This window comes from Euprymna scolopes, unplaced genomic scaffold, assembly GCF_053919585.1.
Source record: "Euprymna scolopes isolate OS-2025 unplaced genomic scaffold, ASM5391958v1 sca166, whole genome shotgun sequence".
NCBI classification, from domain to species: domain Eukaryota; kingdom Metazoa; phylum Mollusca; class Cephalopoda; order Sepiida; family Sepiolidae; genus Euprymna; species Euprymna scolopes.
Window position 1 is genome coordinate 43,397 of NW_027633176.1, and position 23,889 is coordinate 67,285.

At 31.4% G+C, this 23,889-nt stretch overlaps 1 protein-coding gene across 1 annotated transcript; it reads left to right on the forward strand.

Annotated features, from left to right (window-relative positions):
- Nucleotides 1–1,138: 1,138 nt before the first annotated feature.
- On the forward strand, nt 1,139–17,030 carry LOC145273791 (neurogenic locus notch homolog protein 3-like). The gene is made up of 3 exons (XM_080127128.1): nt 1,139–1,221; nt 3,374–3,528; nt 16,891–17,030. Exons 1-3 carry the CDS (start codon nt 1,165–1,167, stop codon nt 17,027–17,029), a joined length of 351 nt encoding a protein of 116 aa, XP_079983254.1. The 5' UTR covers nt 1,139–1,164; the 3' UTR covers nt 17,030.
- Nucleotides 17,031–23,889: the final 6,859 nt, after the last annotated feature.

The window sequence follows — 23,889 nt, forward strand, 5'->3', positions numbered from 1 at the left end:
TTGTGGATTTTTATGCTCAAATGTTGGGGTTTTTTTTCATAACATAGACAAGTAGTTTTTCCCGTTCTTCACCAAACTTTTGAAAAATAAATACTCTTGAAGTTTTGAATTTCCCCTGAGTGTAGGAAAAAATTATTTTGAATATCTGCATGTTCTTTTTTCTTGAACCCTTTTGGTCGTCAAATGCTGTTTTCTAATAGCCTTTTTTTTTTTTTTTTTTTTAGAATGAATTTGTTGCCCGAATATTCATCGTTCAGTTGTTGTTAGCAATTATTGTAGATTGATCCGGGAAATTCTTAAATTGTCCTCGTCAGCCAGTTGTTGTAGACCCGTGCTAGAGGTCACAAATGAAAGAAACCACAAGTAGTGTAAAGTGTATAAAATATATGTATTTATCATAAAGAATACAGGAGCCACTAAAGTGGTATGAGAGGAACGTGTTCGTAGCATGCGGTTAAACATGGTATGAATGTCTCCATTTAGTCTCTGAAAGTATTCATAGGACTGGTTGATCACTTAGTTCTCAAATAGGGGTGATTTGTACCCCACAACAATAATTCATAGTTATTTTTTTCATCAAGGAATGAATTATGTTTGTTTTAATAAAATTAGTTTATAAAAGCTAAAATGTGAAAAACATTGCCATTTTGTTCATATAGAAATCACTCATTTCCAAAAATAATCCCCTATCTTGTAGTCTGAAAAAACAAAACAAATTTATTTATGATGAGAGAAAGAATTGTAGATTTATAAAGAGAAAAATGTTAAATTTTATTTGGATCCAAGTTTTATCAAAATAACTCCCCAAATATGATATCAAATTGAAATTGAAGGGAATTTACCTATTTATGTGTTTTTGCACACAAAACTAGTTTGGTTCGTGATACCTAATTATAGTTGAGTGAGATGAAAGAAAAAAAGTAGACATGATAGACCAAAACCTTGAATTCATAAAATAAAGCAAACACATAAGCTTTCTTTTAATAAACACATGTAATTAATATCTTGGAATACATTTTTAAGAATTTAAAACAGTTTAAAGTTTGTGTTGACACAAAAATGTAAACTGTTTTTAATGATTTATTTTCATGATTTTTTATTTTTCATTTTGCAAATAAGCATTTCATGTTTTATTTTTCAGGTGGGGAAATAAATGAATTACCAATGGTTTTAAATGAGCATTGTTCTGAAGAGGGTACTCTTCTTCATCTAGCTACAATGGTGAGACTTTGTACAATTTCTTTATTTGATGAAATGGATAGTGTGTGGGTATGATTTGACTCTTTAACCAGAGTTGTGAAGTCTCAATGCATAAGATCTGACTCGGACTATTCCAAAATTTCTGACTTCAACTTCTTATTTTAAAATCTTTCAATATTTAGACTCTCATTTTTTGGAGATTAAAACATCTGACTTTGATTTATAGTATTCTCATGAGTTTGACTCTAACTTCTTCCAAAACCTCTGACTACACAAGCATGTCTTTATAATGTCAAATCAGCCAATTTTTCTGGTTATTTAATGCCAACGTATAATGTTAGAATGTGGCTTTGTCTTGTGTCAAACTTGGATAATGCGCAGACAAGATAAAGATTGTTGAAAAAAAAAAATTGTTTTAAAGGTCAAATGTAAAAAATGAGATTTGGAAAATTGAATCATAATTGAATTTAAATTGAGTTTAAAATGTGTATTGTTTTATATAATGAAAATTAGTTCAGAGGTAACAGACAAAAAAATGTTGCCTTCCTCATCTGAAGATGAAATGTTTACAAAAACAAATTCACTCTAGATAAGTCCCAACCAGCAGAAGAAGCAAAGAAGTCCTCCTCCATAGAAAAATCATAATAATATAACAATACCGGTTGTAATCGATTCATTGTGCACAATTAAAGACAAGTTGCTATTTTATCTATTGCTGGGGAGAAATTGTAGAGTTATACCTTTTACAACATTTAGTGTGTAAATGACTACAATGGTTGATTGGATTGAAATTGACATAAGCAATTTCATAGTCCATGATAGTTTCTCTTAGGTCAAACATTCTTGTATAGTTTTGTGATGTGTGTGACACAATCATGTTGACAGACCGGTTTTCGTCAGATCACCGAAGTTAAGCAATGCTGAGCCTGACCAATACCAGATAGGTGACCATTTAAAACTTCTAAGGTGCTGTATGTAGGTGGAAGGTAGGCCAATCCTCCAGCATTCCAATGTGTGTAGTGGTGGTGTATGTACATGTTAACAACCCATATGAAAAGATGGAGTTTACTGAACTCCATTATTTCGATTGTAGTTTCAAAATGATGTATAGTTTAAAAACAAAAATGTGTTTTTATTTATTGTTTTTTTTTTTTGTGGATGACTGTAAATATCATGAATGAAACATCTATTTTGTTATAAGGAAGAATGATCTTGCGGTTAGAAAACTTAATCTGTATTCATATAAAAGATGTTTGTCTGCTAACTCTTTTTTCTGATATAAAACCTAGAAACTTGGAATTTTCTAAAAAGGATCATTTATAAATGTAGATTATCATTATCTTTTTTTTGTATGAAGTCATCTTGACCCAGCATAAAACTCCATATGGAATTCTTTATCTCTTTGAATGTGATTTATAGTTAAATTGTAAAACAAATGTTAATTTTTTAAAGACTTTTCAAGGATTGAAATTTTGATATTTTTAAGACCTCCCAATAGAAGCCCTAACTCCACAAAATTAACACTTTTCTAAGCATGTAAGTTATGTAAATTGTATTTTCACATTGTTTTTATTATATTCCAATGCATTTGATGCTTTTTGAATGTTTACTTTATAGCTACAACCTCATTAAATGTTGTAAGGATCCTTGGAGGGGCATGATCACCCTCACCAAATATCTTTATTTTCAGATTTTAATGAGTTTCAAATCATTGTTAAAAGGATTATTTGGATCATTCAAATTACTGTTTTTGCCTTGGGTGTTATTTGCACAACATTTTGACTGGCATAACCTCCAACCTCCTTCAAATGTATCTTCTTGAACTTGGGAATCTTTTTGAATAACTCTGGAATCTGCATTAAAGAGTTCCATGTGGATTCCCAAGATTGACAGAAAGATTCCTAGTTTGACAAGATGCAGTTGAAGAAAGTTGAAGGTTACATGACCTGAAACATTGTGCGAATAACACTCAATATGAGAACAGCAGTTTAAATAATTTAAATCAATTATCTGAAAAATTCAGAAACATTAAGATACAAAATTAGGCTGATTCTCTAATCTTCAAACATTTTAAAACCCACAAATGGAAGCTTAACTTAAAAATAATTTTTTTAATGTGTTAATCTTTATTTTGTCACACAATTTTAACTATTTCTGTTTTTGATTCTTGCAGCTGGGTGAAGCAGACATTGTGCGTACACTATTGTCTGCTGGTGCTGATCCAGGAGTACATAACAACAAGCAAAAAATTCCATTAGATTTGGCTAAATTAGAGAAAGTGAGAACCGTCTTCAATGAAGAATTATTACAGGCAACAGCTCATTCAAAGTGAGTCTTTACTTTTCTATGTATTCGTTGTCTGATTCATTATAAAATTATTTTTATCTTATTTTCACTTTGCAAATATTTCATTTTGTGAATACATAAAAAAGGATACTTTTTATTTGCCATCTGTAGAATGCAATATTACGCAACAGATTTTTTGCTGACTACATGGTAATCTTCAAGTCCAGTGTCAGCAAATACTTGTCAAACCGTGTTCTTAAATAAACAAATTCTGCTTTTTCCATCCATTGCTTCCAATTCTCATTTTGTCCATCATCTAAATGACAATCTCATTAACCTTATCCGTGATTGACTTTTTGATGACTCGTTAATATATTAGGTTGACAAAAAAGCTCTTGCGGAATTTTTAATTTTGATTTCAAATAAGTTTTCCGTATAATACCTTTACTTTATATATCATGATAAAGAGTGTTTTTCACTCTATCTAATCGTTTAAATTACAATTGTTTCAAAACATTGAATACAAGACAGAAAAAAGCAAATTCACACAATTTTCTTATTTTAATTCAAGCTAGGTCGAAAAGCTGCTGAAACAACTCACAATATGAACAAAGCATTTGGCCCACGAACCATTACTTAATGCACAGCACAATGGTGGTTTAAAAAATTTGGTGGTGATGAGTCTTGAAGATGAGCATAGTGGTCGGCCATGAGATGTTGATAACTGTCAATTAAGAGCCTTAATCAAAGCCAATTGACACACAACTGTCTGACAACTTGCTTCTGAAATAGACATAATGTATACAACGATTTCCAACTACTTGAGAGCAATTGCAAAGACAAAAAAACTTAATAAATGAGTGCCTCACGAATTGAATGACAACTAAAAGAAACGCCGTTGTGAAGTTTTGTCTTCTCCTCTTTTACGTAACAAGAACAACCCATTTCTCGACCAGGTTGTGACTTGTGATGTAAAGCGAGTTCTTTATGACAACTAACAATGCCCAGCTCAGTGGTTAGATGCCAACGAAGCTTCATAACACTTCCTGAAGCCAGAGTTGCATTAAAAGAATGTCATGCTGACCGTGTTATGGTCTGCAATTGGTCTCATGCTGACAGATTCCATGACTGGTCTCATGAATTACAGTTTTTTGAATGCATGTGAAACCATTAGTGATGAAGTGCTCTCAGCAAATTGAGTAAATGCTTCAGAAACTTCAACAACAACACTCAGCAATAAAGCAGAAAAGGCCCAATTCTCCTCCACGACAATACTCACCCGCATGTTGCTAAACCAACCCTGTAGAAGTTGAACGAATTAGGCTACAAAACTCTGCCTCATCTGCCGTACTCTCCAGACCTCACACTTACCGACTATCACTTTTTCAAGTGTCTCAACAACTTTTTGTGTGAGAAATGCTTAAAAAACTTAAGCAATATCAAAAACGCCTTTAGTAACTTCATCGCCACTAGAACACAAGATTTTTACATTACTGACATAAATAAACTTTTTTTGCGTTGGCAAAAATGCATTGATTCAGATGGTGCTTATTTTGATTAATTAATTTTTGTTTGAGTTGAGATATGTTCATCTGCATTTAAAAGTTAAAACTACAGGAACTTTCTTGTCAACCTGAAAAAAATTACCGCTTTCTCATAAAAACTGTTCTCAGTGAACTTTATGTAATTATTTTAAAGTTTTGATAAATAATTGTTCAATATTAGTAGTTTTTAATTTCATTGTTTTATTTTAATTGAACTATTATTTATTAAAACTTTTTTTTAAATAATTACATACGGTAGAATCTCATTTACACTGTTAAACACTATTTGTGTAGATAGTAAACACTGTATCTCAATATGTATGGTCAGTTTTGAATGAAATCTATCATAGATTGTATGGAGAAGTAGAATTCCACAATAATTGTCAATGTTTGAAAAAAAAAAAAAAAATAAATAAAAATCATTGAATAAGTTGGATTTGAAGCAGCCCAAAATGTGCAATAACCAAAAGGACACATTTTTTTTAACACTTTTTCTTTTTATTTTACTTTTGATTTAATTATAAACTAAACAATATTAACTTTGCCTTCACATATTGTTTTTATTAATAAAAGGGTTTTATTTACAAAAAGTTTTACTAATAGCTTAAAAAATACATAGTTTTATTTACAAACATGTTTTGTTATATGCACATTTATTAAAATAAAAAAAATTATATTTACAAAACTTTACTTAAGCAAAATTTAAATAAATGAAACAAGCAAACAACCAGCATATAAATAAAAGTATTTTGTGCAGAAATGTTTTACAAAAATTTATATTTTTTTAATATTTAAAAATATATTGTATTTAAAAATATATACTTTTAAATATTGGATTTTTCACTGTAAAAATCTTGTTTGTTGTTCATTCTGAGGTACTTTAAATTCATTTGGTAAAGAAAAAATCATCATGGTAATGATGATCATCAGTTTTCATTTCCAAACCAACCATATTTTCTGTGGCTTTCATTCTTTTGCTACCTCAACTGTTCTACATCTATTAACTCAAGAACTCATCCATTCTTTCAATACTGTCCATATTTAATCTTTCTCTGACGTTATCAGATCTAAACTTGTCTTTAAGATTTACACTACACATCCATTGCATTATTCTCGTATCACTTGCCTTTATGTTAAACATACTCTTAAACATCAGTAGTCTGGTTTCACTTCAATATAATATCACACAGAATACACGTACCCGATAAACTTTTTTGGTTAACAATAATAATGCTCTGCTAATTAGTAATGATAGAAATTCCCTGAACTTCTATCCATTCTTAACTCTTACAATCATATTAGCTCTTCTTTGTGCTCCAAAGGTATCACTAAGTTAACAAAACTCAATATCTAACCCAAATATATATTCTTCACATCTGACTTATTATAATAAAAATGACAACAATTCAATAACTTTTGAACTTTTTGTGTTCTATTATTTAAAGAAAAGCCACTCAGCAAATGTCATTCTTGCATATGTTAATTTCTAATCTTTTCAATCAAATTACTCGTAGATTTCTACTTATTTTTCCAACAAGTTCACTTGAATTAAATAGTTATGATTAATATTCTATTCAAAATAATCAGAACATATTTGAGCAATGAAAAATTGTTTTATATATTTATAATGAGAAAGTGTGTATGTGGGTTCAGAGATGATTTTTTTTTGTTTCTCTCTTTAAACAACACTTAACATCTACTTCTTTTAGTATTCAGATATTTATTAAAAACAATGGTCATGTTTTGCTTTGATTTTACAATAAATTTGTCTCGTAGATGAGCCATTTTTCTTTCAGAATTAAAAATACATTTGTATGTTTGCAAAAGTTGTCTATAACATCTAAAAGTAATGATAAAATTTCATATTTTTCTCATAATGAAAACTGCAACTAAACCACATGTAAAACTTTCACTCTTGAACTACATTGTGATTATTATATTTAAAGCATTACTTCCATCATTTCATATCATTTACAAGATTGTTCTTAAACTCCTACATTATTATTTTTTTTCCATAATTAATTTCTTAAATTTTCTATCTTCTATTTTATTTAATTTCTATGGATGGTTTTATTTTTTAATGCATTCATGCATCTCTAGATAATGTTCAGTTTGTCATATTTTGGTTTTAAAGAGCAATTTTATTGCTAAACATGCAGATGGAATGAGAAAAACCTTATGTATGAAGAGTCAGAATATCTCTATTAGAAGTTCACAAATAAGAGGTCCAATGATGTTTAGGTTAAAAATAGAATCTCTGTTCATCCGTGACACTTGTGTTCAAAATAGCATCACTGAAACGCAGTGACACTTAGTTTAGAAATAGCATCTCTGCCCATCTGTGAGGCTTTCGTTCAAAATGGCATCTGTGCACATCTGTGAGACTTTGGTTCAGAATGGAATCTCTGCCAATCCATAACACTTGGGTTCTAAATGGCATCTCTGCCAATCCATGACACTTGGGTTCTAAATGGCATCTCTGCCAATCCATGACACTTGGGTTCTAAATGGCATCTCTGCCAATCCATGACACTTGGGTTCTAAATGGCATCTCTGCCAATCCATGACACTTGGGTTCTAAATGGCATCTCTGCCAATCCATGACACTTGGGTTCTAAATGGCATCTCTGCCAATCCATGACACTTTGGTTCAGAATGGCATCTCTGCTAATCCATGACACCTAGGTTCAAAATGGCAGCTTTGCCCATCTGTGAGACTTTAATGAAAAATGGCATCTCTGCCAATCTGTGACTCATTGGTTCAAAATGGCATATGTGCCAATCCGTGCCAATTTGGTTCGAAATGGCATCTGTGCTCATCCGTGGGTCCATCGTTAAAGATGGCATCTGTGCCTATATGTGAGACCTTGGTTCAAAATAACATCTGTGTCCATCTGTAAGACTTTAAATCAAAATGGCAGCTGTGCACATCTTTTATGTATTAATTGTATCCAATTAATTGTGTTGTAGTAGGTATTGAGTTTGCCACAAAGAACAAAACACATTTTGTATAAGAGAAAAGAAACAACTTGATTTTCTGTGAAACATAAGAACATAATTATGTTATCTTCGAACGGTTCTAGAATGACAGTGCCACTTACATTTAATTCTGTCTTTTTCCCCTGTGTGTGTGTGTGTGTGTGTGTGTGTGTGTGATTTTTCCACTGGCAGTTAATTTGACTGCACCAGTTGAATGTTTTATAAATTTATTTTTTTAGATCAAGCCTTTTACATCTTCCAACACAATTCTCTCGGTTAATAATTATTTTGCACTAAATATATGGATGTTTTCTTAGAGTTAAGGAAAAGAAAACTTTGTTCCAGACTAACTAATCAAAACAGTATGTCATAATTGTTAAGAATAGAATTCTTCTGCTTGACACTACAAAAAAATGAGGTTAGAATTTAACAGTCAGTCACATGAATTACTAGTTGTTCTTCCCATCTGTTAATATTTTTTATTTAATTTTCCTTGGCTGCCTTGATGAGGCTCGTTAACATCATTCCTATCTTATTAATTTCTAGAGATGCCACACATAGTGAAAAGCTTTATTTTTTCTTATTATAGCATTACAAGTTGATATTTTTCTTTTTAGATAATTGTTATCAACTTGTACAAAAACAGCTGTGCTTAAAACCGTTTGAATTATGCAAATACCATCAGTAGTTCAAAAGTTATGAAAATTTTAAGTGCCAAAATTTATGCTTTTCCGTGGACATTTTTCTTTAAAAAAATTGGGCCAAATTACAGACCTCAACATTTCAAGAAATTCAGTAATTTCCCCACCATTTTCTCTTTCTGATTATGCAGTCAAATCTGATGTATCTCTTTACCATAAACCATGAATTATAAATTAAGATGTACAAATTTCAATTTCTTTTAAACTTGCGCATGGTATCATACAGTGGGTGTCTATTCATGAACAAAACTAAGTATTATAATGGTATTTAAATATAGCTTTATTGAGAACAGGCATTTTCCTGCCTCCTGACCAAAGGAGAGCTTAATCTGGGGTGTAGCCATTGAATGCCTAAAGAGCATTCGTGGCCGGTATTTACTACTCCCCTCAAAGAAAAGAAAAAATTGAGTGGATATGAATTAATCTTAGAAATAAATTTAAGAAAATTTTTCATATAGATTTGGAATTTCTGTAAAAGATGGAAATTCTCATAGTCGACCAGAACTTATGCATTTTGGGATCAGGCCAATTTTCAATTTTGTAAATCCTCTCTATCTGGCCCAAAATATACCCCTATTTTCTGAGGTGCACCATAAATCGTACTCTACATGAATCCTCAATGTAGCTTCCACAATACCAGGATATCAGAAATCCTGATAAGCAACAACTATATATTCACTAGTTGATGGTAATTTTCATCATTTCAATTCTGTTTTACTGAAAATTCAACTATGTAAACAAAGAAATAAAATGGTAAATTTTTACCTTGTTTCCATCTTAACATTTTTCTTTAAAATGACTACTTTTGTAGCTTTTAAGGTATGCTGAAAACGTCTATCGCATTTAAATTTTCTGCAAATAATTAGTTTTTCGGATATTAAGCAATGTAATTTCTTATGTTATCACTAGTAGCCATTTTGGTACAGGTGAGTGTGCAAATGCAACCCCGAGTAACTATGCGCAAACGTGCGCATACCAAGATGACCACTAGCAATAAAATAAATGACATTACTTAATATCCAGAAAGCTACTTATTTGGGGAAAATTTAAATGTGATATTTGTTTTCACCATACCCAAAAACCTTAGAAGGCAGTCATTTTAAAGAAAAATGTGTTGTTAGTAGGTATTGAGTTTGCCACAAAGAACAAAACACATTTTGTATAAGAGAAAAGAAACAACTTGTGGAAACAAGGTAAAAATTTACAAAACGCATCACAATGAAATTCTTTATTGAACCGCCTAATTTTTACATTTGGAAACCAAATATTTTGTTATTAAAAGTGATTTTAAAAACATCAAGAATGGACACGTGTCAAGAGCCGACATTATTTTAAAACCCTAATCCTTGAAACATGTTTTTTTATGCATTTATTTGATACCTAAAAATTAGTTGAGAATTTCATTCTAATGAGTTTTTAACCCCCCCCACCCACTTTTTTGTGATTTCTGTCCTGTTATTTTACCGCACCAAGGTAATGTTTGAAAATTTATCTAAATAAATATTAAAAACAAAAAAAAATGAAATTATTAATTAAAAGTACAATTACATATTTTATTTTATAAATGAAACAGATATTTAAACGAAAAAAGACGTTATGTATATTTTTCATATCTTAAAGTTTTCCGATATAAAAAGGTGAAGACACAATTATTTTTGTTATTGTTATTTTTTACATATCCTCAATTAAAAAAAACTGGTTTGTTTTACAGATTCAAAGAAAATGGTCTTGAGTTAAAAATAAAAAATTATACAAAATACTATTAGAAATTCACCCAATAAATGTCATGAGGACATTTATTGGTTGCATTTCTAACAGTATTTTGTATATTTTTAAGTCATTGTTGAGATTTCAAAGACATGAGATACCACGTGGCTATTTTTCTTATGCTTGTGTAACGCTTGACACTACTTACTTTTCAAAATGAATGAACATTTTAACATTAACTAAATACACTAGAAACTTATCCAACTAGGTGGAAGAGTAGCTTATCTTGCCTTTGGTAATATTTATTTGGGTGCTTATGCACTTATGTTACTGTGCTAAATTTTCAAATCATATTTTCAAGTTACATTCAAGTTTCACAATATCTTTTTTTTTATTGTTAGGTTAAAGTATAGAATAGTTAACAAAACACCCTTCCCTCCCAATGTTAAGAATGGGATTCTAAATAATGATGTTATTTCAGCATGGTAGCAAGAGTGCACAAGTACCTTTTATTTGTTATATATATATATATATATATTTTTTTTTTTTTTTTTTTTTTTGACCACTAAAAAACAATTCGACCTTAAGTACAAATAAGTTATAAATACCATGATAACAGAAATGCATGTATTAAAAGCATTAAAAACAACAAAATAGTTTTGGCTTACTATTGTTTGGAAATAAAATTTGAAAAACTTAAATAATTTTTTTAAATTGACAAACTCAGAATAAAAAATGAGTTGTCTAGTAAGATGAAAGCAGAAAAAAACACTTTTAAGAAAATACAAATGAAACTTGTTAATGCGCTAACTGTAGGCAGCTCAGTGCTGGTCAACGCATTAAGTGCGTAGCGAGCAATTTGCCTATTAAGCGGATTTGAATTTCTATAAAGAAATTTCTGCACAACTAATAATTATCAAATATTTACATATACATGAAAATAATTCTGAAACTATTATCTGTATGAAAATGGATGATTTCTACCGATTTATCTTATCAATTTTGAAATATTCTTCATTAACTTTGCTTGGTCATAACTTTGCTTCCTGTAGTCAAAAATATATAAATCAAAGTTCAGTAGAGATGGACTTCTATGTTTATATAACCTGTAAAATTTCAGCCATATCCAATCAAATTTAACCCCGCGCATGTGTATCCAAACGTAACGTATGAAATGTAAACATTGAAAAAAGTTTCCCTTTTTGCTGTCGTCATTTTTTACTGTTTTTTCATTTTTAACTTGGAGCATAAAAGCAAAATAAATTAACATCATTCGGATGCTTATTCTATTCTCTTTCCATCAATGTAATTCTTTTAAAAATTGACCCACAAATAAAAAAGATATGACTTGTTGAAGCACATTAGGTATGTAATATTGCTGATGTCCACGGAAATACAGCATGTGCTTGTAATGCTATTATATAAACACCTGCTATTATGAAGATTATATTTAATTCCAATTCTTTACTTATACAAAACTCCTATCTTTACATCATCAACACTCTGATCCCCATCTGGCATCAATTAAAATGGGTGGCTCTCGTCTAGGGAAAGCTCCATGTTTTGATAAGCTTCTGGGCTTGACCTTTACCCCTGACCTGAAATGGAATACGTACATCAAGTCAGTTGCCAAGGTCGCTGGAAAAATGGTAGGATCCTTCTACCGCTCCAGAAGATATCTCACCCCTGATGCAATTCTCTATCTATATAAAAGCCAAGTACATCCAAGGATGGAGTACTGCTGCCACATCTGGGCAGGAGCTGCTAAAAACAGCCTATCCTGCCTTGACAGAGTACAAAATAGGCTTCGTGGCCTAGTGGGTGATGCTTTTTCTCTTCCCTGCAACCTCTCTCCCACAGGAGAGACGTTGCGAGCCTGTCTTTGTTTTATCGTTACTACCATGGCAGGTGCTCTTCTGAACTCTAATCTCTGGTCCCCTCACGCCAATTTTTCACGATAAACATCCACTTAGCTGAAACCACTGTCAAAAATTTTCCCCACTCCTTATCTGTGCCAAAATCAAAATGTAGATTCCATGAACAAAGCTTCTTTCTTAGAAGTGCACGCCTGTGGAACTCTGTTCCGTTTGCCCGTTTCCCACCTGACTACAACTTGGATGTCTTCAAGTCCAATGTAACAAATTCCTGATGAACCGCCTCCTTAAGTAAGACACTTTATCAAATCTTCAACACTAACATACTGTACACACAACCCTTATGCCTGAGTGGTTTACGGGCCTTGATAAATGGTGACTACGTTGTAAAAAAAAAAAAAAATACTTTAAATAAAAGAATTTTATCATGAAATTTGATCATTCTCTTGTGTTCATATTGTAACAATGATAAAAGATGTTATGCATGATCCTATGTCCAGTAGGACAATAAATGTAATCTCTCTGTAGGAAGGTCATGCACACACAAAGAAGATGTATATATGTGTATATGTAATATATATATATATTAGGTTGACAATAAAGCCCTTAAGGTTTTAAATTTTAAAATTCAAATGAATATATCTCGGCTCAAACAAAAATTTATTGATCAGAATGAACACGCTTTTGTTGACACAAAAAAGTGTATTTATGCCAGTACTGTCAAAAGTGAAGTTGCTGAAGGCGTTTTTGATATTGCTTAGATTTTTTTAAGCATTTCTAACGCAGAAAATTGTCGATGTTGTGGTTGGTAAGTGAAAGATTTGGAAAGTATGGTGGATGAGGCAGTTTCGTAGCCCAATTCATTCAACTTCTACAGGGTCGGTGCTACGTGCAGTTGGGCATTGTCATGGAGGAGAATTGGGCCTTTTCTGTTGACTAATGCTGAGTGTTATTGTTGAAATTTGATGCATTTCATCGATTTATTGATAGTATTTCATCGCTGTAATGATTTTTACCTGCATTCAAAAAACTGTAATTCATGAGACCAGTCATGGAATCTGCTCTGGCTTTGGGAAGTGTTGTGGAGCTTTAGCGGTATCTAACCAATGAGCTGAGCATTGTCAGTTGTCGTAAAGAACCCACTTTACATCACAAGTCACAACCTGGTCGAGAAATGGGTTGTTCTTGTTGCATAAAAGAAGAGGAGACAATACTTGATAACAGCATTTCTTTTAGTTGTCATTCAATTATCAAGTTTTTTGTCTTTCCACTCTCTCTCAAGTGGTTGGAAATCATCGTATATGTTATGTCTAATTCAGAAGCCTGTTCACAGACAGTTGTGCGTGGATTGGCTTTGATTAAGGCTCTTAATTGATAGTTGTCAACATCCGATGACCAACCATTGCACTCCTCATCTTCAAGACTCTCGTCGCCACCACAAAATTTCTTAAACCACCATTGTGCTGTGTGTTCAGTAGTAGTTCCTGGGCCAAATACTTTGTTGATATCGTGAGCTGTTTCAGCAGCTTTTCGACCGAGCTTGAATTGAAATAAGAAAATTGTGCGAATTTGCTTTTTTTTCCATCTTGCATTCAAGATTCTGAAAAGAAAACATAATTGTTTTAAAACGATTGTAATTTAAACGATTAGATAAAGTGAAAAATGCTCTTTAAAATGATATATAAAGTAAAACTGAAAACTTATTTGACAATACAGCATTTGAAATCCAAATTAAAAATTCCACAAAAATGTTATCAACCTTCTATATATATAATAGAAACGATGCAGCTTTTCCCCTCTGATTTAAAATACTATAGTTTTTCAACAGCAGATGGCACATGCAAATTTATTAAGTCTATACTATTACCCACTATCTTATGTAACTTTATAACCACAGGCGTTATAATAAAATGTTAGGTTTTTTCCAAGGAGCGACGTGATCACAATCTCACCATCTTTAGAGGAAGTAGTTCCTATTTTACTCTCTACCTATTTTGTACTACCACTGCTTTCACCAGACATCGTCACCGTATCTACATATTCCTACTGCTGGGTTTATCTGCTCTTAACTGTCTATTTGACACATACACATACCATAAATTATACATGTTCCTATTTCCATATAATAATTTCTCCCTTACCAAAATCCGCCACATCTAATTGGCTGCTTGGCACACATTCTCATATTCAGACATTAAGACTTCTTCCAAATAAACGAACGGTTTGATCCTTAGAAACACGCCGCCATTTTGTTCATTTGTTTCTTTTAAAACCTTATGCACTAGATTTATTTGTTATTAGCTATATTAAGTTTGCATTTCTGATCTTTCCTGATCTTACATTGAACCATTAAATATGCTATTATATTTATTCATCCACTACATGAAACGGATTCTTCTTTCACTTATTCTCGTCATTACTTGCTCCCCCTCCTCTCTCACTTTCTTCCACTCTCTCCCTATTTGTTTATCGCCTGCCCTATGTGACACTGCGTCTGTTCACCCATTCTCCTAGCAGTTTGCTTTCTTTGTGTTTCCCTTTCCTTTTGATTAGGTTAATCTACTAGCATATCGCAGTTTGTTTGTATCATATGACAGAGGAATAGTAAAATCTCATGATAAACAATTATAACTGATGAGTTTTACGGTCTGCTATTATATAAATAACTAAACTGTTTTCTTTGTTTATTCACTAATACCTAAGAGTTTTCCCGTGAATTTCCACTATTCGCATTAAGGAAACACAAAATTGGGCACACTAATTCCTTATGAAAAACATACACTTTCTCTTTGTTTGGTGTTTGTTTATATAATATAAAACTGAATGTCTGTCTGTCTGTGTATGTCTGGTCACGAATAGGCTCCTATATGGTTGACTATTTTAAAAAACTGATTACATATAATGATAGAATATGTATCGAGATACAGGAATGGGTATGTTTGATCTGGCAGAACGGTGGTTCATTAAAATTGTGGGGTCTGCGTTCGCACCTGGTCCGCAAATTATGGAAATAAAAAATTAAAAAAACGTTTACAAGTGTTTTTGATATATAGATGTACATAAGAATACTTTGATAAGTATATTTTAACTAAAATAGGGATGGTATAATAAAATTGTGGGGTCTGCATTCACGCCTGGCCTCCATAGAATGGAAATAGGCACAAACATTAATAAAAACTTTTCATATCTATCTGCATAAGTATACTTTGATAAATATGTTTTAGTTTGAAAAAATATGGTATAATAAAATTATGGGGTGTTCGTTCACACCTGACCTCAAATAGAATGGAAATATGTCACAAAGTTTAACAAGGTTTTTTAATACAGATCAACAGAATATTGTGATGAGTGTTTCAGTGTGAACAGGTATGGTATAATAAATTATGGGGTTTATCTATTTTATTTTTACTTTCATCATATTTTGCTTTGGTTTTGATACCCCCAAGTTCAAAGCTATCTCTTTACAACCCTTCCTTTTCATAATCTATCATACTTTCCTAAATCAGAGTCCATTTTCTGTAGACTGTTTTTGAACCCAGTTAACGACGGGTACTTTTGCTAGTACATATATATATATATATACATATATATATTCCACTTCTGGAATGGCAAAATACAGCATGGATTAAAATAAGCAGTTCAAAAATGATTGTAATCAAACAAAAGTCAGAGATACATAAAGACAAATGTACTTAACAAAACCATAAAATTTTTCTGCCAATAGATGCATAGCAAATGTTGAGGGTATGCAGTAAAAAATAGTGCATACCAGAATGTTGATGATGGGTGTCTGTCTATTAGCTTATTGAGAACTTTGAAAAATTGTATTTTTTTTTTTTGTGCTTATGAGCTGCCTAGTTTATAAAATTTTAATTCATGACCTATAATATTCATATATATTACTATATTATTATAAATTACTATATTATTATATAGCTATGGGCCGAAATAATTGTATTCAGGTGCTGCAAAAAAAAACCCTAACCTTTCTAACATGAAAAAAGAAAATGAATGTCTATTCCTTGTGAAGTATAAGGTACATATTTATCTCTCTCCACAGACCATTCTTCTGTATGACAGCACTACAGTATGTCTAGATTAGTAATTACCTATAGCTACTTGACCGTCTAGGTGACAATCAACACTTAACTATGACACTATTTGGCTGCTGCTGTGAAATTGTAGTGATCAATCATTGTCAAAATGCCCAAGTTACATTTTTTTTATTTTATTTATTTTTTTTACACAAAGAACATTGTATTATCTGTTAGTGGCAGTTTGCCATTTCATCTCCCAATATACTCAACCCAAGATAGGGAGCATTTATAATCATTGGCAGAGAGACTGTTTTGCTCTATCACAGCTCGAGTGTGGTTAGACTAGCAACTACCTCAAGCCAGGAAAGCCTCGCACTCATTCCTTTGCTTGCAGAATAAACTTTACATAATTTGAAGTGCACTCACTTTAAATGTTAGCTATGGAAAGAAAACACATGATAGTGAAGGATTTATTTTTATAAATTAGTTATTGACATTTGCAGTACGTATCTTGATAAGTTCTTTTCATGAACTGTTTATTTTTTTATTTCTGTCTTTGTAGCATGGGTCGTGTATGTCAGCTGTTGGCATCTGGCTTGGATGTCAATTTAAAAGACAGTAGTGAGAATCAGAATACACCATTACACTGGGCTGCCTGTTATGCATCTAGAGATATGATCCAATGCCTTTGCTGTAAGTAAATTCTACAATATTTTCTTGTCTGTTTTTTAATCTTTATTTACCTCAAACAAGGCATATTGCCACTTGCTTATATAGGGTTATGATTTGGGATCATGTCTAACAGAGGATTGTGGAGAGTTGAGTAGTGAGATGTTTGTTCACATTACATTTAAACTTCTGCATGTCAGTATAGTCAGGAAAGTAGAAAACAGGGAGAGAATTTCAACGTCTAGCGAGGGAAAACGCTAATAGAGTAGAAGGCATCTAGTGATCACAACAGTGGAAAGGGTGCAATTTTGCTGCTTATCGGGTTGGTCCAGAGTATGTTTGTTGATTTGGCACATTCCATTAAAGTACTTGTAAAACAAGCACAGGAATGCAATGTTGCAGTGGTGGGACAGAGGTTGGGTAGTTGGGAACCTATCAGATTTGACTCTTTTTTTGCACAATGTCTAAGAGGGAGAGACTAGTGGTGGATGCACTAGCCCATATGCACCAACAACACTCCATGCGTGGTATATGCGAATGGTGTCTTTGTAGAAGTATAGGATACTTTCAGATGTGAGTAATTTTTCAAGCATGGTAGAGGGAGCCTACCTTCTTTGCAGCAGCCTATTTATTTAGCATTACAAGCGTATGCTGTATTTTCGTAGACATCGGCAATATCACATACCTAATGTGCTTCAACAAGTCACATCTTTTTTATTTGTTGGTCAGTTTTTAAAAGAATTACATTGATGAAAAGAGAATAGAATAAGCATTCCAATGATGATAATTTATTCTGTTTTTATGCTCCAAGTTAAAAATGAAAAACGGTAAAAAATTATGAAAACAAAACTATTTTCAATGTTTACATTTTATACGTTACGTTTGGAGACATATGCGCGGGGTTAAATTTGATTGGATATGGCTGAAATTTTACAGGCTATATAAACAAAGAAGTCCATCTCTACTGGTGTTTAATTTTTATTTTTCGACCACAGGAAGCAAAGTTACGACCGAGCAAAGTTGACAAAGAATATTTCAAAAATTGATCGATAAATCTGCATATGTCCTTCATTTTCATATAGATAATAGTTTCAGAATTATTTTCATATATAATATGTGAATATTTGATAATTATTAATTGCGCAGAATTTTATTTCAAATGTTATCTTTTATAGAAATCAAATTTGCTTACGGAAAAACGGTCGCTGAGCTGACTAAAGCATTTCTTAAAAATAGAAAACCGTTTCTGCTTTCGTCTTACTAGACTAGTCATTTTTTATTCTGAGTTCCTCAATTTAAAAAAATTATTTTCAAGTTTTTCAAATTTGATTTCCAAACAATACTATTTTGTTGTTTTTAACGCTTTTAGTACACGTGCACTAAAAGCGTTAAAAAACAACAAAATGTACTAAATACATGCGTTTAACTTCTTATTTGTACTTAAGGTAGAATTGTGTTTTTTAGTGGTCAAAAAAAAAAACAACAACAAAACAAAAAAAACAAATACATAACAAATAAAAGGTACTTGTGCACTTATGCTACCATGGTGAAATAATAACGTTATTATTTAGAAACCCATTCTTAACATGGGGAAGGAAGGGTGTTTTTTGTTAACTATTCTGTACTTTTACCTAACAATTAAATAAAAAAAGATATTGTGAAACTTGAATTTATTTTTAATTCATTGTCAAGACTATTTTTTCGAATCTGTAAAACAAACCCGTTTGTTTTTTTTTAAACTGAGGATATCTAAATAATAATAATAATAATAATGATAATAATTAGGCGGTTTGATAAAGAATTTCATTGGGATGCATTTTGTAAATTTTTAACTTATTTCCACCTTAACATTTTTCTGTAAAATGACTACCTTTTAAAAGTTTTTGGGTATGGTGAAAACGAATATCACATTTAAATTTTCCCCAAATAAGTAGCTTTCAAGATATTAAGCCATGTCATTTCTTACGTTATTGCTGGTGGCCATCTTGGTATGCGCATTTGTGCATAATTTCTCGGGGTTGCATTTGCATGCTTGCATGTATCAAGATGGCCACCAGCGATAACATAAGACACGACATTGCTTAATATCCTTATTTATTTGCAGAAATTTAAATGCAATATTTGTTTTCAGCATACCTTAAAACCTATAGAAGTAATTTTAAATGTTAAGGTGGAAACAAGGTAAAAAATTACTGTTTTATTTCTTTGTTTACATAATTGAATTTTCAGTAAAACAACAGAATAGAACTGACAAAAATTTCCATAGTTGTTGTTTATCAGGATTCCTGGTATCTTGGTACTGTGAAAGTTACATCGAAGATTCATATAGAGTATGATTTAGGGCTGCATCTCAGAAAATAGGGGTATATTTTGTGTCAGATAGAGAGGATTTACAAAATTAAACATTGGACTGGTCCCAAAATGCATAAATTCTGATCGACTATGGGAATTTCCATCTTTTACAGAAATCCAAAATCTATATGAAAATTTTTCTTTGATTTATTTCTGAGATTAATTCATATCTAATCAATTTATTTTTCCTTTCAAGGGAATAGTAAATACCGGTAATGAATGCTCTTTAGACATTCAATGCCTACACCCAAGATTAAGTTCTCATTTGGCGAGGAGGCAGGAAAATGCCTATTCACAATAAAGCTATATTTAAATACTACTATAATAATTTTGTTCATAAATAGACACCCATTGTATGATCCCATGCACTAGTTTAAAAAAAAAATTGAATTTTGTACATCTTAATTTATAATTCATGGTTTATGGTAAAGAGATACATCAGATTTGACTGCATAATCAAAAAGAGCACATAATTTTACATAAGACTGCCAAATTTCATGAGAATAGCTTGAAAAATAAATAAATGGTGGTGAAATTTTTTTTCCGTAATTTAGCCCACTTTTTCTACAGAAAAATGTCCACGGAAAAGCATAAATTTTGGCACTTAAAATTCTCATAACTTTTGAACTACTGATGGTATTTGCATAATTCAAACGGTTTTAAACATCTTTTACATATCTCTTTTCATGCAAGTTAATAAAATAACAATTATATAAAAAGAAAAAACAACTTGTAATGCTAATTCATTATGTTTATTAAAGTCTCTCGCTGAAATATTCTTATAAATGCCACCTCATAACAATATGACATGTCATTTTATGCTGTGTATTTTCTTCCTAGAATATGTAGTAATATAATAAATCTGGCACCATTATAAAATAACTTAAAAAATTTTTTTTATCTAAATAATTCTATTTACACTTGATTTACTTAAACATAATTTTAGGTGTTGATTTCAGATAAGATATCCATTCTCATTCATCGCCATGGTTTTGTGTTTGCATGTACATGTGAACTGGAATATTAAATATAATTTTTGTGTGTTATTTCACTGCGTTGGCTACAAAATGTAATTCCTATTTTCATTTCATCAATTATTGAAATTGTATATTTCTCTGAAGTGATCAGAAATGAAAAAAAAAATCATACAGTATGAAGTATTACTTTTCCTAAGTGATGGAAAATAAGTGTCAGCCCCCAAGTTTTTTGTTAAAAGAACAATATTCCCCCCGTCATTTTCCAAAGGTTAAATCTTATAAATAGTTTTTAAAATGGTTTTCGTTATGTAATTTTTCCTTGTTGGAGAATTCCTCTTAAACTGACGTAATGATAAATTTGTTCTTAATAAGAATCTTAAAATGCTTAAAGCAAAAGGGCATCATGTTTACATTATCGATGCCTCAAAACAATGTTCTTATGTTGTAACCAGTTTTAAAGTGCAGACATTTGTTGTTAATAAATCTCGTAAAAATCAAACAATTTTCACAAATTTTACAATACTTAATCGCTTTTTAATGAATGTATAGGGAAAGGCATTGAGAAAAGGACAATCAGTTCTTTTTTTTATTTATTGTTAATTTGTAAACAATTAAATTCTATATATATATATATATATATTTTTTTTTTTTTTTTTGTGAAATAAAAATTTGTCTCTAATTACAATGTGTTTAATAGATAAGATTAAAATCTTAAAAATAAGTGTTGTCTTAAGGAGAATTGCTTCCCAACACCTTGGAAAACCTCATCAGTATGCCCTGTATTTAAGAATTTAGATGATCGGTCATCAACCTCTCCGTATAAACAAATAAGTCTCCTGTGCGTCATGAGTAAGTTGCTGGAATCTGTGTTAAATAGAGAAGTAGTCAACCACCTGAGCAAAAATAACCTTCTTAGTGACATGCAATATGGTTTCCGTTCTGCTAGATCTACAGCAAATGTGCTAATGGTTATATTTCATAGGATTAGCGAATCTCTCGACAGAGGCTTCAGCTCTAGGGCAATTGCTCTTAATATATCAAAGGCCTTTGTTAGGGTTTGGCATAAAGATCTGCTTCACAAGATCTCCAGCTATGGTATAGCTGGAAATGTCTTAATTATTAAATCATTTCTCTCTGATAGGTTCATAAGAGTAGTGGTTGATGGGAAGAAATCAAAAACTCACAATCTTAATACTGGAGTTCCTCAGGAAGTCCATCTTTGGCCCAACTCTCTTCCTGATCTACATCAATTATCTCCCAAATCACATCCTAAGATCATTCGTAGACATTTATGCTGATGACGCTATCATCTTTTGAGTAAACGTTTCATTTTCATCAGAAAAAGCTGAACCAATATAATAAGCCTTTGAAACGTTTTTCGGTTACCTTTTAGAATATTAAATGTTACCATTAAGGTATTTTAGTAAAGTGCACTTCCATTCAGACTGAACCAAAGCAGCACTCAGTCTAGGCAGGTTGAATTGGCTTCCTCCAAAGGAAGTTTAATGGAAATATCAAATTCACAAGTGGTTTCCAGTCACTTGTATATCCCTATTAATGGATTCCAAATGTGGTTAAATTCAATATTTGGATGGCATAGGAGGTTGTTGCTGTCTACTTCCTTGAGTTGTTGCTGCTTCCTTGAGTTTTCTACCCCCCCCATCTTTCTTCTATATCTAGTATTTTAACATCATCCCACATTGGGGTATGAGTGTCTTTTTTTTTTTTTCCATATATGATTTGCTAGGGCTGATTTTTCGATTTCTCTGCCTATGAAACCTAATGAAGATCGTAGGGTTCATCGATGGAAACGTTGTGCCAATAACACTCGAGATGAGAATAATTGTCCAAACAATACAAACATGGTAAATGCAGTTTAAAAAACACTGCTTTAATAGTAATTATGTCTTATTGCCTTTCAAAATTATTCAAATCTTTTTAAAAGAATATAAATATTTATATCTCTCTTAGATTATAATGTAAAATACTTGACTGGCCTGACCGTCATTACTCTCACTCTCAGCACAATTATGTATCTGTGATATGTTTATGTTGCCACAATAATCACTTAGACATTAGTGATTTAAATTTCCTTTATTCTTTTATATGTGATATCTGCAGCTGTCATTTTGTGTCACATCAAAGCATGGTATCTTACAGTTTATCATGTCAAAAATATACTTTTTTTGTTAAGGTCTCTTCATAATATGTGAGTAAATAACATGAGGTGTTGAGTGATAAGCTTTAGCACAACTATTAGTTTATGTTGCCATGTTTTTACATGATGACTTGTTGATTTTTCTTAATTTATTTCATATTTTATCTTAACCATTTTAGATAAGGAAATAATTTGTAGTAAATATGTCTACATGTCTACACCAGGTTTTTTTTTTTTTATCAACCTAAAGATAGAAGAGAGTAAACTTTCGGCTGTCTTTTTTTTCACTTCCTGAACTGCTGCAATGCTGTCATTTAAATGAGTGACCATTTGGGAATATCAGGTGCTGTATGTAAAACTCAGCTTGAGAGTTTTTGCAAGTTTAATATTGGTGCCAATCAGCAAATGCAGTAAATCCAATCTTGGAGTGGATGTTGTGATTTGTGCCAACCAGACACTGACTAGCAATGACAGATAAAATTTAGAAATCATTTACGTTGAACACATGTACCTTTGGGTTAGAGTAGAAAAAAAGTTAAACAAAAAAATCAAGTGTATGATTTTATTCAAAACATGATAAAGAAATAAACAAATATTAAATGGTAGTTCTTAGTATCAGACCTCCTTAGAGAGAAATGATTCATATGGCTTATAGTGGTGTGTCTCTTTTAGATCAGGTATTGCAAGAATTGTTACTGCGCTTTTTGAACGCACACTATTTTTTTTTTTTATTTAGATTTGTTTGAAAATTAAACATTTTCTTTAAAAAAATGCAGATGGAAAGAGTTAAAGACAGTTTTATACATGATAGTGATTATACAGTTTTATGAAATGTTTTAGATGTCTTTTGAGAAATGTGCTCATCAGACTTTTACATGACTAAAAAATATTCCGGGATTCTGCTTTCCCAACTGCAATGATATGCAGAAGTTCAAGTGTAATGTTAACAAACATCTTTCTACTCTTCTCCCCTCTTAATGACCCCGCTAATTAATTCCCTAATAGTAGCCCCCTGCTTCAAAGTGGCACTGTGCCTTGTTTGGGGTGAAAATTGAATAAAAAAAAAAAAAAAAAAAAAATTCAAAGTACAACAGTTATGCTAATCTTAATCCTATTTGTATCAGTGATAATATCATATCAAAACTTAAATTTTTTTTTAAAGAAAATATATTTTATCAAATGATAATAAAAAAAATTAATCTTTTACCTATTTATAATGCAACTGATTATGTCTATGGTCTTCCATAATAAAAATTACTATTGTATTTACATTAGAAATAGGAGAAAAGTTGATTTTTTTTTCTTTTCTATTTGGTTAAGATATCTTTATATAATAAGAGGTGCAGTTTTTCCCCTATGGACCAAAATACCATATGTTTACAAGAACAGATTGCACATAAAAATG